This window comes from Apodemus sylvaticus, chromosome 1, assembly GCF_947179515.1.
Source record: "Apodemus sylvaticus chromosome 1, mApoSyl1.1, whole genome shotgun sequence".
NCBI lineage: Eukaryota > Metazoa > Chordata > Mammalia > Rodentia > Muridae > Apodemus > Apodemus sylvaticus.
In genome coordinates, this window is record NC_067472.1 from 118,900,300 (window position 1) to 118,917,696 (window position 17,397).

The 17,397-nt window shown below is 37.1% G+C and overlaps 1 protein-coding gene across 2 annotated transcripts in view; it reads right to left on the reverse strand.

Annotated features, from left to right (window-relative positions):
• Nucleotides 1-15,939, reverse strand: part of Grm5 (glutamate metabotropic receptor 5) — a 551,762-nt gene extending 535,823 nt beyond the window's left edge. For both annotated transcript variants that reach the window (XM_052177680.1, XM_052177672.1), the window contains exon 1: nt 15,282-15,939. In XM_052177680.1, coding sequence (XP_052033640.1) covers nt 15,282-15,939 — 658 coding nt within the window. The remainder of the gene's footprint in view (nt 1-15,281) is intronic.
• Between the last annotated feature and the right edge of the window lie 1,458 nt (nt 15,940-17,397).

A 17,397-nucleotide genomic window follows, 5' to 3' on the forward strand; every position in this document is an offset into this window, starting at 1 on the left:
TTGCTTGAGGTCAGGGATACTGATTCCCCCAGAATTTCTTTTGTTGCTGAGAATGGTTTTAGCTATCCTGGGTTTTTTGTTATTCCAGATGAATTTGATAATTCTTCTTGAATATCTTGAGCAAATTTGATAATTGCTCTTTCTAACTCTGTGAAGAATTGAGTTGGGATTTTGATGGGTATTGCATTGAATCTGTAGATTGCTTTTGGCAAAATGGCCATTTTAACTTATTGATTCTACCGATCCATGAGGATGGGATGTTTTCCCATTTTTTTGAGGTCTTCTTCCATTTCCTTCTTCAGAGTCTTGAAGTTCTTGTCATACAGATCTTTCACATGTTTGGTAAGAGTCACCCCAGGATACTTTATACTGTTTGTGGCTATTGTGAAGGGGGTCATTTCCTTAATTTCTTTCTCAGCCTGCTTATCCTTTGAGTATAGGAAGCCCACTGATTTACTTGAGTTGATTTTATAACCTGCCACTTTGCTGAAGTTGTTTATCAGCTGTAGGAGTTCTCTAGTGGAGTTTTTTGAGTCACTTAGGTAGACTATCATGTCATCTGCAAATAATGATAGTTTGACTTCTTCCTTTCCAATTTGTATCCCTATGACCTCCTTATGTTGTCGAATTGCCCAAGCTAGTACCTCAAGTACAATATTGAAAAGATAAGGAGAGAGGGGGCAGCCCTGTCTAGTCCCTGATTTTAGTGGGATTGCTTCAAGTTTCTCTCCATTGAGTTTGATGCTGGCTACTGGTTTGCTGTATATTGCTTTTACTATGTTTAGGTATGGGCCTTGAATTCCTGTTCTTTCCAAGACTTTAAGCATGAAAGGATGCTGAATTTTCTCAAATGCTTTTTCAGGATCCAATGAAATGACCATGTGTTTTTTTTCTTTGAGTTTGTTTATGTAGTGGATTGCATTGATGGCTTTCCTTATATTGAATGAACCCTGCATTCCCGGGATAAAGCCTACTTGATCATGGTGGATGATTGTTTTGATGTGTTCTTGGATTCGGTTGGCAAGAATTTTATTGAGTATTTTTGCATCGATATTCATAAGGGAAATTGGTCTGAAGTTCTCTTTCTTTGTTGGATCTTTGTGTGGTTTTGGTATCAGCGTAATTGTGGCTTTGTAGAGGGAATTGGGTAGCGTTCCTTCTGTTTCTATTTTGTGGAATAGTTTGAAGAGTATTGGTGTTAAGTCTTCTTTGAAGGTCTGATAGAATTCTGCACTGAAACCATCTGGTCCTGTGCTTTTTTTGGTTGGAAGACTTTCTATGACTCCTTCTATTTCTTTAGGCATTATCGGACTGTTTAGATGATCTATTTGGTCCTGATTTAATTTTGGTATTTGGTATCTGTCAAGGAAATTGTCCATTTCCTCCAGATTCTCCAGTTGTCTTGAGTACAGGCTCTTGTAGGATCTGATGATTTTTTGGATTTCCTCAGTTTCTGTTGTTATATCTCCCTTTTCATTTCTACGTTTGTTAATTTGGATACTTTCTCTGTGCCCTTTGGTCAGTCTGGCTAAGGGTTTATCTATCTTGTTGATTTTCTCGAAGAACCAGCTCCTGGTTTTGTTGATTCTTTGTATGGTTCTCTTTGTTTCTACTTGATTGATTTCGGCCCTGAGTTTGATGATTTCCTGCCATCTACTCCTCCTGGGTGAAATAGCTCCTTTTTGTTCCAGGGCTTTCAGGTGTGTCATTAAGCTGGTAATGTATGCTCTCTCCATTTTCTTTTTGGAGGCACTCAGGGCTATGAGTTTTCCTCTTAGCACTGCTTTCATTATGTCCCATAGATTTGGGTATGTTGTGTCTTTATTTTCATTGTGTTCTAAAAAGTCTTTAATTTCTTTCTTTATTTCTTCCTTGACCAAGGTATCATTGAGTAGAATATTGTTCAGTTTCCACGTGTATGTGGGCTTCTAACTTTTGATCCATTTTCTCCTGAATTTCTTTAATTATGTCCTTCATGTGTTCCTGTACCAGCATCATGACCAGTGATTTTAAATCCAAATCTTGTTTTACTGGTGTGATGGGGTATCCAGGACATGCTGGTAAAGGAGAATTGGGTTCAGTTGTTGCCATATTGCCTTGATTTCTGTTAGTGACGTTCCTGCGTTTGCCTTTTGCCATCCATTTCTCACTGGTGTTAGTTGGTCTTTTCAATGCTGGACTCACCAGTGCAAGCTGCCCCTTCCCAGACTGCCTCCGGGTGCTCACCAAGTCTCCCACACTTTCTGGAGACCGAGTGCTGTGGCCCAGGCTGTTCAGATCCCAAAGCAGGCACCTGAAGGCTCCTGCTGGGGCCTGCTGGACTCACCGGAGCACACTGACTTCTCTCCGCTGGCCGCCTGGAAGCCCCTCTTGCCTCTTGCAGGACCTGGAGATGAGGTGTTGCCACCCAGGCTGATCTGGATCCGGAAGCAGAGAGGTCTGAGGGCCACCGCCAGAGGCCTTCGGACTGGATCCTAAGCTCTGTGGCACAGGAGCAAGCTGTGCTGTGAGCTTCCAGACTGCCTCTGGGTGCACACCAGGTCTCCCGCACTTCCTGGAGACTGAGTGCTGTGGCCCATGCTGTTCAGATCCCAAAGCAGGCACCTGATGGCCCCTGCTGGGGCCCGCTGGAATCACCGGAGCACACCTACTTCTCCCCCAAAACACAGCCTTTTTAAAGAATATTTTCTGGCTTTCTGATTTTGATCAGAAAAAATTACTATTAGAATTTCTCTAACAGAATTTCTGACTTGGTCAGAAAATCTAAGAATTTTTTTATTGCAGCTTCTCTGTCTTTGTTCTGAAAACACATGAGGCATCCAGAGAGTTTTTACATTTTTTTTTTACTAGCAGAGGGAGCTGTCTCAAATAGAGAGAGCTGTCTGAAAGCTAGCTGTCTCAACTAGAGAGTTTTCTAGTATAGCCAAAAAAAAAAAAAAAAAAAAGGGCCATCTCTCTGAACACACAAAGAACAATCTGAAAGGCTGTTTCAAGCATCCTTCTCTAAGGAAACCATACCTAACTGAGACTGGTCATTTTCACTGATGGGTAAGAAATATGGAGCATTCTCAAGTCATAAAGGATAAACACTCATCACATGTAACAAAATGAATAAGAAAGTTAATCTAAAGCTCATTATGTCATGTGAAATAAGCTAGACAAGTAACAACAAATACCATTCCTTCCCTCCCAATAACATATATTAGTAATACATAATATACCTGAAAATGAATAGTAATGGCTAGATGTTGTAATTGGTGTACAGAGATAAAATGAAGGGATTTGCTTGGGCTTTTCAGCATCCATTGCTTGGATATATGAATATCACATTGAATTCAAAGTAATATATACAATTAACTTGTTAGCAAACATTTTTAAATATTTAACTAAACATATTGACTATGAATCTCACAGTGAAAATCTTTAAGCCAAAATTATTGTTATTTGTTTACATAATTATCAGAAAGCTGTAGCACATGTACAGGTGCTGTACTACAGTGTATAAGCTAACTTGAAGATGTTTTAATGATTCTGTTCTACCAGGGAAACTTATTGATACATATCCCCCAGAGCATTGCTGACATTTTTTTATAACAAATTACCATCTTTATATCAATAGGCAGGAATAAGAACCCATACAAACAAACAAACAAACAAAAAAGTGAAACATAAACACTATTTCACAACTAATCAAGGGAGATACTTTGCCACTTTGTTTTTTTATAAAAAACAAAACTATAAAATTAAAAATGCTAGATGTTTATCCACATCCCATGTATTCTTATATACTGCGTATGGTACTACTATGAGGGAAATTCATCCATTCATCAAATCACTGTGCACCTGGTATAAACTAGGTACTCTAACAGGTACTGTGGACACACTTTAGAATCCCACAAAGCTCATGGAAATTATAGAAGTATAAAAACATAATAAATAGAATGTAGAGTGTGATTTATGTAGCTTTCTTTAGAAAACCCAACTTAAAATTAATCCTCTTGTTAGCAGTTTTCTATATAATTAAAAGAATGTAATAATAAACTATAAGAATATTGCATTTTAAATGCAATATGAACTACATTTCAAATAAATGAGTTTATAAGAATAGAAATAAAGTTCTTTTTGCCTAAAACATTTATTCTATTGTGTCATATTTTCATATCAGTAATATTAATTCATGTTAATACATATATTTTTAGGTGTATGGTGAGATAGCTCAGCAGATGATAGGTTTTTCTGGGAGGGGCAGGAAGAGGATACAAAAGTTTTAATATGGCTTTGATATTCTGTGTCCAATGAGGTTATACTCTAAAATGAGTTAGTTAAATATACTTTATTAAACTCTATCCTGAAGACTTTCATTATTACTCACAATCGAGTTTGCAGTTTGTTAGATAATGTTGAAGGCCTCAACTACTTTTATTCATGTAATTGCAAATAGCTCCATGTTATAAGGCTCTTGCATTGATCTCAAGTGGCTGGTGTCAGAAGTCTATGGTGGCATTCTCTAAAAATCTGAGTACTGAAATATTACGCATTGTGGCAATATGTTATGAGGAAAACTAAGAAGAATATTTGAACAGGATCTACTCCTACAAGCTTATAATATCATCTACTGTGAAGGCTGAAGCAGGAAGATTGAAAAATCTAAGCTCAGCCTTTACAGGTTAATGAAATTCTATCTTAAAATAAAAAGTAAATATGACTTGGGATACAGCTCAGTGATTGAGGGTTTGCCTATCATAAATTATGTTTGCTATTAAATCCCCATCACTAGGAGGGAGGTGGGGAAAACAGTCCCCTTTTTAAGCATTCTTAAAGAAGCATCCATGAGGTCACTGTTGCTTGGGAGTAAAGGGGAGCCAATCTACTTACAAATTAAAGAATAATACTTCAAGGGAAAGTGGATGGCTACAAAAATTTACTCAAAAAAATCAGTAGCCTTCTTTTATACAAAATATACTTCACAGTAGTTAAAAATAATATAAAATACCTTGGTGTAATTCTAACAAAGCAAATGAAAGACCTCCAAGTCTTTGAAGAAAAAAAGTTGAAGACAATGAAAGGATTTTCCATGCTCATAGATTGTTAGAATTAACATACTAAAAAGACAATCTACAGATTCCAACAGATAACAAAAGCAATCTAAAGATTCAATGCATTTTCCATCAAAATTATAATCCAAATCTTTACAGACCTTGAAAGAACAATACCCAACTTCACATGGAAAACTGATAGCTAAAACAATCCTGTATAGTAAAAGACTTTCTAGAGGCATCACCATTCCTGATTTAAAGCTGTATTGCAGAGCAATAGCAATAAAGGCTGCAAGAAATACATGGCATTGGCATAAAAACAAACAGCTTGATGAATGGAATCAAACTGAAGACCAGGAAGTAAAACCACACAATTATGGGCACTTGATTTTATGTTACACAGAAGCCAAAATTATAAAGCGAAAAAAAGAAAACATTTTCAACAAACAGTGCTGGTCTAAGTTGATGTCTGTATGTAGAAGAATGTAAATATATCCCTATCTATCACCCTGCACAAAACTTAAGTCCAGATGGGTCAAAGATGTCAGCATAAACACAGATAAACTAAATCTAAAGGAAGAATAAGTGTAGAATAGTCTTGAACACGTTGGCACAGAAGACAATTTCCTAGTAAATAGGATCTCATGAAGCTAAAAAGCAAACAACACTCTCAATAGGACAAAGCCACAGCCTACAGAATGGAAAACAATCGTTACCAACTCTACATCTAAGAGAGAGCTGATATCTAGAACATACAAAGAACTCAAGAAAGGAGAAATCAACAAACTAAATATCCCAATTTATTCCTCTAGGGAAATCTCTAATGAGTATGAAACGCTTAAAGAGATGTTCATTGTCTTTAGTCAAGGAAATGTAAATTAAAATGACTAAGATTCTATCTTACATCTGTCAGAATGACTAAGATCAAAAACTCAAGTGATTATTCGGATGGCTGAGAGGCACCTTAAGAAGTGCTCAACATCATTAGTCATTAGGGAAATACAAATCATAACAACCCTGAGATTTCACCTTACACCTGTCAGAATGGCTATGGTCAAAAACTCAGGAGACAGCAGTTGTTGGCGAGGATGTGGAGAAAGAGGAACACTCCTCCACTGCTGGTGGGGCTGTAAGATGGTACAACCACTTTGGAAATCAGTCTGGCGGTTCCTCAGAAAACTGGACATGACACTTCCGGAGGAACCTGCTATACCTCTCCTGGGCATATACCCAAAGGATTTCCTGGCATGCAATAAAGACACATGCTCCATTATGTTCATAGCAGCCTTATTTATAATAGCCAGAAGCTGGAAAGAACCCAGATGCCCCTCAAAGGAGGAATGGGTATAGAAAATGTGGTATATTTACACAGTGGAATACTACTTGGCAATTAGAAACAATGAATTCACAAAATTTTTAGGCAAATCGTTTGATCTGGAAAATATCATCATAAGTGAGGTAACCCAATCACAAAAGAATACACATGGAATGCAATCTCTGATAAGTGGATATTAATTAGCCCAGAAGCCCTTTATACCCAAGGCACAAATCACATAACAAATGACTCCCATGAAGTAGTATGGAGAAGGTCCTGATCCTGGAAAGGATTGATCTAGCATTGGAGGGGAATATAAAGACAGAGAAAAAAAGGAGGGAGGTGATTGGAGAATGGATGGAGAGAAGAAGGTTTATGGGACATATGGGGAAGGAGGATCCGGGAAAGGGGAAATCATTTGGAATCATTATATATATATATAAAAGAAATCGAGGGAGGGTCAGACACTGCAAAAGCAAAACAAAAAAAAAAAAACCCAAAACAAACAAACAACCAAAAAAACTCAAGTGATAGCTCATGCTGGCAAGGATATGGAACAAAAGGAACACTCCTCCATTGACAGTGGGAGTGAAAACTTGTACAAACACTTTGGAAATTTGGTTGTTTCTCAGAAAACTGGGAGAAATTCCACCTCAAGAACCAGCTAAACCATGCATGTCCCTTTGAGACTGAGTTAGCTTACTCGGGATGATTATTTTCTAGTTGCATCCATTTGCTTGTAAAACTCAGAATGTCCTCATTCTTAATATCTGAGTAGTATTCCATTATGTAAATGAATCGCATTTTCTGTATCCATTGTTCTGTTGTGAGACATCTTGGTTGATTTCAGCTTCTGGCTATTACAAATAAGGCTGCTATGAACATAGTAGAACATGTGCCCCTGTGGCATGGTGGGGGAATCTTTTGGGCATATTCCCAAGAGTGGTGTAGCCGAGCCTTCAAGTAAACCTATTTTCAACTTTCTGAGAAATCTCCAGACTAATTTCCAGAGTATTTGTACCAGTTTGCAATTCAACAGCAATGAATGAGTGTTCTGTTTCTCTACATCCTTTCCAACATGTGTTGTCACCTGAGGTTTTGATCTTAGCCATTCTGATTGTTGGGGAGCGAGGAATCTGATCTGGCATTGGGGGAGGGAAAAGGACTGAATCTCTGAGGGCCTGCAGAAAGAATGGAAACAAGCAACCTCAGGAGATAGGATGTTAGGGGAACCCTCCAGAATGCACCTGAGACCTGGGAAGTGAGAGACTCACAGGACTAAAAGGGAGGGACCTTAGATGAAATGCCTGACAGTAGGGAGAGGGAGTTTATAGAGCCTATCTCCAGCAGGAAGACAGGGCATCAAATGAGGGCGAGGAGGGCCATCCCACAGTCATAACTCTGATCCATAACTGTTCCTGTCTGAAAGAATTATAGGGATGGAAACGGAAAGGAGTCTGAGGACAAGTAGGTCCAGTAACAGGATCCAGATCAAGGGGAGTTCCCAAGGCCTGACACTGAGGCTATGGAGTGCTCACAAAAGGGGTCCTAGCATGACTGCACTCCGGAAGATCCAACATGCAGCTGAAAGAGTCAGATGCAGATATTTGCACCCAACCAATGGACAGAAGCAGTTGACCCCTGTTGTTGAATTAGGGAAAGCTGAATGAAACTTAGTCACCCTGTAGGAGGACTAGCAGTCTCAATCTGGACCTCTGAAATCTCCTAAACATTGAACCATCAAACAGGCAGCATACACCAGCTGATATGAAGCCTCTAACACAAATATAGTAGAGGACTGCTGGGTCTGTGTTCATTCAGAGAGATGATGCCCCTAACCCTCAAGAGACTGGAAGCCCCAGGGAGTTTAGAGGTCAGGTTGGGTGGTAGATGGGGATACCCATATGGAGATAGTAGGGAGGGAAGGAGGTATGGGATGTGGAACAGTCAGAGGGTAGACAGAGGTTGGAAGTATGGGGAATAAAATATGGAGTATATAAAAATAATTAAGAAAAAAAGGAAAAATCAATGAGCAAAAAAGATTATTAATGTGACTAAACTGCTCATATTCCATTATAAATCAAAAAATAAAAAATAAAAGAACCAGCTAAACTCCTAGTAGACATATAGTTGACAAATGTCCTTCTATACCACTAGGATACTTGCTCAACTGTGTTCACAGCAGCATAATTCTGAATAGCCAGAAAACTGAAAACAACCTAGATTTCTGTCAATAGAAGAATAAATAAAGAAAATGTGGTGCATTTTCACAGTGAAATATTAAACACACCATGAAAAGATTATCCTGAGGGAAGTAAACAGACCCAGAATGACAAACATAGTATGTACTCACAAGTGCATATTAATCAGAGTATAAGATAACTGTGCTACCATCTACAGACTCAAAGATGCTAAGTAACAAGGAGGGCCCAGGAGAGGATGTTTGGATCTTGATGATAAAGAGAAATAAAGCATGCATCATGAGTGGAGGGAGGGAGCAAACAAGGTTAGGGTGGAGAGCTTAGGGAGAGAAGAGAAGGGTTCCAGTCTACAGAGAATGAAGGGATAATTGGAAAAGAGAATTGGAATGGAAGAGGAAGCTTGTCTGGGAGAAGTTAGAAACTTAGGACAATGGAAACTCAAAGGAATCTATGAGAGTGACCCTAGATAAGGCTATTAGTAAATGGGGATACAGAACCTGAAATGACTTTCACTGGATGGATGAGGACACCAACCCACCCACAAAACCTTCAATACACAACTTGTCCTATCTACAATATGTGCAGCGATAATATTGGAGCAGATTGAAGGAATAGCTAAGCAAACAAGGACTGGTCAAACTTGAAACCTGTAAAACGAGAAAAGATACCACTCTGGTAGCAGAATTTTAATCCAGCAACATAGCTGCTCTGATCACATACAAAGACTTTCTAGGTCTTTTTTTTATTCAGTTGAAATGCAGACCTGGCCTCAGTACACACTTTTAATCCATCTGGCCAGAATCATTTAGTTTTGCACCTATAATCAGACTAAGTGTCTACTCAGAGAAATATTTGACAGAATGAGTCAGAGATAGTATACACTCAATTCTCAGGAGAAAATATATTCAAGATCAGTTCATGGAGAGTCAGTTCTCTTCAGTTAGTTGAGTTTAGACTATTTGTTAGTGTTTTGGGAGTTGTATCTGTTGGGAGTCAATAAAATGAATTCACTATAGTACAATGAGTTGAGTTCATTAGCTAGTTCATGCAGCTCCCTGCAGGTCTGCAGAGGCAGTTGAAGCCAGATAATAAGAAGGAGCCAGACAATTAGAATTAATTACCAGAGCTAGTTTGAGGCCAAGCAGAGTAATACAGTGAGAAGCTAAGAGAACCAAGATAGAATCAGTAAACTTAAAGAGGTGTTTGAGTAAGACCAGCTGAGTTCAGAAAGCCAGAATTCAGAAAGAACTAGAAAGAGTAAGGTGATTCAGCAGTAAGCCTCTAAGATGACAATTACATCTGGGCAATAAAAGTACTTCTATACAGTCCTGACACTATTAATGATATTCTGCTTTATTTGCAGACAGGAGTCTAACATAACTGTCATGTAAAGCTTCACCCAACAGCTGATGGAAGAAGATACAGAGACCCAGAGACAAGCATTAGGCAGAGCTTCAGGAATCTCATGAATAATGGGAAAGAAGAATTGAAGGAGCCCGAAGGGTCAATGAAATCACAAGGAAACTTACAGAATAAACTAAGCTGGGTCTCTGGGGGCTCACAGAGACTGAACCATTGACCAGAGAACATTCATGGAATAGACCTAGTCTCAAAACACACACACACACACACACACACACACACACACACACACACACACACACTTCTGCTGCCTGCCTTTATATTATATTCCTTTCCTCTACTGGACAGCCTTATCTACCATCAATCAGAGAAGTTACACCTAGTCCTACTGAACTTGGTATATAGTCATGAAACTAGCTACCTAACTCAGGTGTCAGCAGGTGTTGGCGAGGATGTGGAGAAAGAGGAACATTCCTTCATTGCTGGTGGGATTACAAGCTGGTACAACCACTCTGGAAATCAGTTTGGCAGTTCCTCAGAAAACTGGATGTAGTATTACCTGAGAACCCTACTATAACTTAACTCCTTGGAATACACCCAGATTCTCCAGAATGTAATAAGGACACATGCTCCACTATGTTCATACCAGCCTTATTTATAATAGCCAGAAGCTGGAAAGAAACCAGATGTCCCTCAACAGAGGAATAGATACAGAAAATGTGGTACATTTACACAATGGAATACTACTCAGCTATTAAAAACAATGAATTCATGAAATTCTTAGGCAAATGGATGTAACTAGAAAATATCATCATGAGTGAGGTAACCCAATCACAGAAGAACACACATGGTATGCAGTCACTGATAAGTGGATATTAGCCTCGAAGCTTGGAATACCCAAGATACAATTCACAGATCAAAGAAAGTTCAAGAAAAAGGAAGACCAAAGTATGGATTGTCTGGTTCTTCTTAGAAAGGGGAACAAAATACCGAAAGAAGGTGATTCAGAGACAAAGTATGGATCAGAGACTGAAGGAAAGACTGTCCCACCTGGGGATCCATCCCATATACATTTACGAAACCCAGACACTATCGTGGATGCCAAGTGCTTGCTAACAGGAGCCTGATACAGCCGTCTCTGAAGAGGCTCTGCCAGTACCTGACAAATACAGAGTGGGATGCTCTCAGTCAACCATTGAACTAAGCATAGAGTCCCCAATAGAGGAGCTGGAGAAAGGACACATGGAGCTGAAGGGGTTTGCAGCCCCATAGGAGGAACAACAATATGAACCAGCCAACCCCAGTGCTCCCATGGAGAGACCCATGGATCCAGCTACATATGTAACAGAGGATGCCCTTGTTTGACATCAAAGGTAGAAGAGGCCCTTGGTCCTGAGAAGGTTAGATTCCCCAGTATAAGGGAATGCCAGGACAGGGAAGCAGGAATAGGTGGGTTAGTGAGCAGGAGGAGAGGGGACAGGTTAGGGGGTTTGGGGAGGGGAAAATAGGAAAGGGGGTGGCATTTGAATTGTAAATAAAGAAACTATCTGATAAAAAAAAACCCAAAAAGCAGAAGGTGGGACAAGGGAAGGAGAGGTGAAATAAAACGACTAAGAGGAAAAGAGAGGGGAGGATACAATCAAGATATAAAGTAAATAAATTAATTACTTAAAAAATTTCAGGAAAGTCTTTAATTGGGGTTACCAATGAAATCAATCTAGCACAGCCCTAAAAGGGCAAGCAACATCCATTTTGTGTCATATACACACATGTGCCTGCCTAATTTTGCAAATGTACTAAGGCAAAAGACTTCTCAAATATTCTTAGAACAGAAACAGTACTGGCTTGACTAACTCATGAAGAGTGATATGTCTCTTCTGACTCACAGCATCTTCTTTTTTTCTGTAGCTCTGATGGACCAGTTTGTCTTGCCCTGCAAGAATACAGTCTTGATCTTGTTCATTTGGTCTGTATTATAAAATCCCATTGCCTAGAAATTCTAGCTGTAGGTTCTTACATATTGTAAGCCACTGGACAAATTAATTCCTTTATTTAATAGGTAGTGTAAATCACAGCAAATATAAGTAGAAGCACTTAATATTAATCTGAACCCCTGGTCTCGTCTACTTTTCTGAAAGCATGGATAACATTTTTTAGAGGGAACATTTTGTGATTATTGCCAAAGGATTACATTATACACAACTGTCATTTTTAAGTGGAAAGCAACTTGATCATTTGAAGACAAGGTGCTTTAGAAAATAGGAGTTTATCTTTTTATAACTGATAGATCCCTGAAAGCATTTGGAAGTTTCTATATTTTCAGAAAAGGAAATAGTCAACTGAACTATTAACTAAAGGGGAGAATTATAAGATCACCAGAACAAATACAGAGGTCTGGAGAGTGATCAGTCTGGAACTACAGGGAATTATCCCAATCTAGTGAGAGATGGAAATAGAGATGCATACTGAGAAGGTTATGGGTAGATATATAACAGATGGATCGATGAGAATACATGTGAGCAAATAGGTAGAATGGACCAGTAACTGATATTTTCATTTTATGTGAAATCTCACAGAAGTTTTCTGCAGAGCCTTGTAAACAAAAGGCATCACGTTGGGACTTTCTACACAATCCCATATTACTATATCTTATTTGTCGCAAGAAGATTTTCCTAGTAGATACTATTTCTCTTTGTGAACAACCATACTACTCCACTCTTACATGAATAAACTATAAGGAATTCACTACACAGATTCTTTTTTGTAATCAAAGTTCGTTCTGAAATCATCAGAAAAAATGTACATTATAAAATCTAATTCTTTAATGTGTGAATATTCAAACCTACATCCCTCAAATCCTGTTTGTATTATACTTTTTTTTCAATAGAAATTAAAAAATAAAGAAAATACTATATTCTAAATAATATATCACAATAGGCACTTCACATATCATAGACCATTAAATGACTGCATATAAAATTTATCCATAAAAATTATATCTTTCCATCCTATCATTGCCCCTTACTGAGTTAGATTTCATCTAATAATAAGAATTTTTAAATTTTTGCTATTTATGGTTAGCATTTCTATGGAAATGGAAGCAAGTAGTTCACATAGAATATCAAATATGAAGAATTGCACCTTGTTTTTCACTTAAAATTACCTTAGAGATGAATTATGTCATTAGCAACACAACATGCCTTTCATTTTAATAGGTATATAACAATCTCTTTATAAATATATTATCATGTATTTTATTATATTACTTATTTAGTATTATAGTGCCAATTTGGAGTAAAACAACAATTGAAGTTTATAAAATACAAAGGTAATAATTAGTTGTCCTAGGAGCACAATGTTGAATTACCCTTCTCTTCATGGTGTGTAGGCACCATACATTTCAGCAAATTGAAATGAGCTCCTACCTTCTAATTTATCATATCCTTGACTGAAACTCATCAATTCTTGTGTTTGAGTTTTGTTTTTAGACAAGCATCAGTAATTTCTCTGTTAAAATTAGAACAAAAAATTCTCTACCAGGCTTCCCACATCACAGAACAGAAGGTAGTGTTATCTTCCATCAATGTTCTTTAGAGACATTATTTGTAATTTTCTGTCACATTGAGTTATGGTTACATGAGCGTTTATGCATGCTTTATCCTCTTCGCCAGACTAAAAATCCATAGAAGATTTTGATATATAGAGCTATCCAAAGGACTTGAAAATATTTGCTTTTAATGAATGCATGTTACATGAGTGTATCCCCAGAGCATTGAAGCATTGGATCCTCTTATATTATAATGGTTTATAAAACTCTAAGTTAGTAGCTATGTGTTATAATCCTGGCTCTAAAATTACTATTAGGTGTATATAAATTAATTATTCAAACTCATTATAGATTTTACCTCTTAAAATTGGAATAAAATGTCTAGAGAGACAAAGTATTAGGTTGCTGTACCAAATATAACTGAAATTTTTTTCCAAGAAAAATATCAATATAATAGTAGAGAAAAGGAAATGTAACGTAAGCAGGGTTTGATTTGATAGAAACAATTTGCATTGGGCAAGACCCTGAAAGCAAAAGGAACATAATGTTCTCTCAGAAAAGGAAAACACAAAATAAAACAAAACAAAACAAAACAAAACAAAACAAAAAACAAAGAAGTCCAAGTCCAAACATTTTACTACTCAGATATATCAACACATCTACAAATAAACTATAAATTTATAAATAAAAATTTCCAGAGATAGTAGGATATCAATTAGTCTGAAAGCCTAGTTTATTGCTTTTATTTGGTCTGGTCTATATATAATCAATGAGAGGCTAATAGTACAATGTATATTATCATGTTACTTGATTACTGGAATCTGCCATATCTTAATTGGATAAGCACTTCTGACTTGAAGGAAACTCCAACCACTGAGTTCACTATTTTCTTAATAACCATATCTTGTATGAAAGCTTGTGCCCAACTAATAAGTTATCAAAGATTTTTAGTGTTCTCTCTTCTAAGTATTTCCATAAGATTTAAGAAGTATTTTCTGTCATATTCAGAATTCTATTGTGCTTAGTATGTGGAATTTATTTCCTTAGGAAAACTGTTAGCAGAATATTTAGATCACACAATTCCTGTAGGTCAATACAAATATATTTCAACAGCCTCAGACAAACCAAAAGATTGAAAAGTTGCATATTTGAAAGAATTGCAGGGTGCTGTTAGTAACAAAAAATAATTGTTACTTTATAAAGTATGGTTTAGATATTGCCCTTTATTATTATACTTTTCATGTAACAAAGCAATGAATTTCAAATTATTATATATTTTATTAAAATTATGTCCCAAATATATTCAACACAAGTATAAATTTAAATTGTTTTTATTATTGAAGATTTGATTATGCATTCTATATAACAAATATTTTTAAGTCTGCATGGTTTAATAATTCTCCATAACAACATAAGCCACATTCCTTACTGTATATATTTATGTCTATTTCCTTTTGACTATCAAAAGCAAAAGGAGATCAATGATAGAATATTAAATATGTGAGCTGCTCACTGAAGGGCCAAAAACCTGAAAAATATTATAAATAGGTAGCAAAAGCCATTGTCACGAGAATTTGATATTGTGCAATACATATTGAAAATATATCTTGCAGTTTCGCAAATTAATAGACACATAAGTGATTATGCTAGCTTAAATATTATTGTCTTTTATCATTCTGGTGAAATTAAAGCATATTAAAACACCTAAAATGGTGAGGAACATTTTAACCATGCAAAAGTTTAATATTTAGCAGGAAAGTATCGTATAAGTTGGAAAGTTTCATAAGACATCTTTAATGTATGTAGAGGGAGTCACATACCTTCTGTGTGCACAGCTGAGACATAAGTCCAGTTGTATCTCTTCACTATGTCTACCATGGCTCGGGCTTGCTGGGCATCTGAAGGTACAACCCTCATGAAGTACTTGAATAGGGTCTTGTCACTCAAATCCATGCTAGTTGCAGAGTAAGCAATCTGTGGTATGTTGAAAAGCTGGAGCAAGTTCTGGACTTGAATAGCCACAGAACTCGAGCCAGGCCCAATGACTCCCACTATGGGTTTCTTGGAGCGGAAGGAAGAAGTGCCATCTACACAGCGTACCAAGCCTTCTTCCTCTTCTGAAGAGATGAGGGAATCCCTTATAAACTCAATGCTTTGTTCTAGGGCCACAGCGGAATGCCAGCAGGAATCTCTTATCTCACAGCCTAGTGTGATGTTGGGCAAGAGTGTGGGATCTGAATTGATCCTTTCCAAAGTATGCAGCATGGCCTCCACTCTCTGAATACCATACTGCTCGCGGACTGCCCCACACTTCCTCTCATGAACTTTGTCCACAGTTGGTTGGTGGTGGACCGAGAAGAGAGCGCCAATGATGATGTCACCTGGCATGTGAGCCACCACCCTCCGCTCACTGGACTGTGCACCCCCTCGTACATCTTCTTTCAGAAGTAGGACTGACAGGATCAACAGAAGGACCATTTTAGGAAAGGAATTCAAGCTAATAAAGACATCATGATGGAGGAAACTCAGATTTCCAATAGGTGCAGTCAAATGATGTCTGGTGTTGAGTGATGCATTGAGGAATTAGGCAGCAATTTAGATATATTCTCTAAAAAATAACAAGGTCCCCAGAAAGTGTCGAGTTAGATGTATCCATGTGGTCAGAATATTCATAACCTGAAAATGAAATGAGGAACATAAGTTTGAACTGTGTACATACTATTCAGCAACACTCCTAGCATCCATATTCATGGAGAAATAGTGTGACTGATACTATAGACAAAATTAAAAAACTGAAAAGGTTGGGAAATTTTCGTGCTTTGTTTTGTCACCAAATGAAACAGTGTCTTAACCTTGTCTATTTTACTTTAATTTCTTGTTGTTGTTATTGTTGTTGTTGTTGTTAATCTGGAGTACAGAAAAGCAAATGTAATATATAGCAGACATACTTGTGAAAGAGAGCTTCCTAGGATACAACTAGGAAATAAATATCCATGAAATAAAAAATCTTTCAAACACAGAACCCTAAATACTAATGAAAATTAGTGAGTGATGGGGGATTGTGTCCAATTTTCATTTTTATTTTCACTTTATTCAGACTTCAATTTCTTTCCAAATTTTCATCACTGAGCACATATTAGTTATTCAGTTATAATAGCAGTCTTCTTTAAAGATCTGGGTTGGAGTTCAGTGGTATAGTACTTGACTAGTCCATTTTAAGACCCTGAATTAGATTTCCCTAACAGCCAACAAAGCAAAACATGAAACAATGAATATTTCTTACCTTGATGTAATGTAAAGAAGATTGTGTAAATTTCCTGGGATGTATAAGCTTTGTGATATTTATTATGTAATATGAATTTCAAGGATGAGTAAGAAGAATGCTTGAACCTTACAACACAGTGTTGAAAGCAGGAGTGACAGGCATACAAGTTTAGCAGAAAATAATTTACAACTTCTAACATTAATAGTTATTAGTAAAGTGCTTAACAATGCAGAAAAACAATTTTCCCACTGAATGAATTTTGATGATATGTGCCACACTGGTTTATGATCATCAACATAAAATATCATGTTTTCAAATATCTTAAATTGAATAAGGCTATACGTATTCCCAACAGAATCTCTTTTGTTATTGAAACTCAAGCAAAACCCTAGAGTTAAGTGAAGACAAATTATTCTCTGCCATTCTTCTTGGTAACCCAGAGACTTTTCAAAACAATTTTGCAATCTTACAATAAAATTCATAGTATCAGCCCTCTATCTCTGATCTAGAAATAAAAATGCCACAGTGATGTGGCTCAAAAGACTGGAACTACCATTCTGAGAAGAAACTTGGTGTAGCTGTCGTGATAGTCAATTTTTTACAGCTTAAATTCCTAGGATGAAGAAAGATTCATACCAAGTTTCCAACAGCAAATTCTGCATTATTGGTTA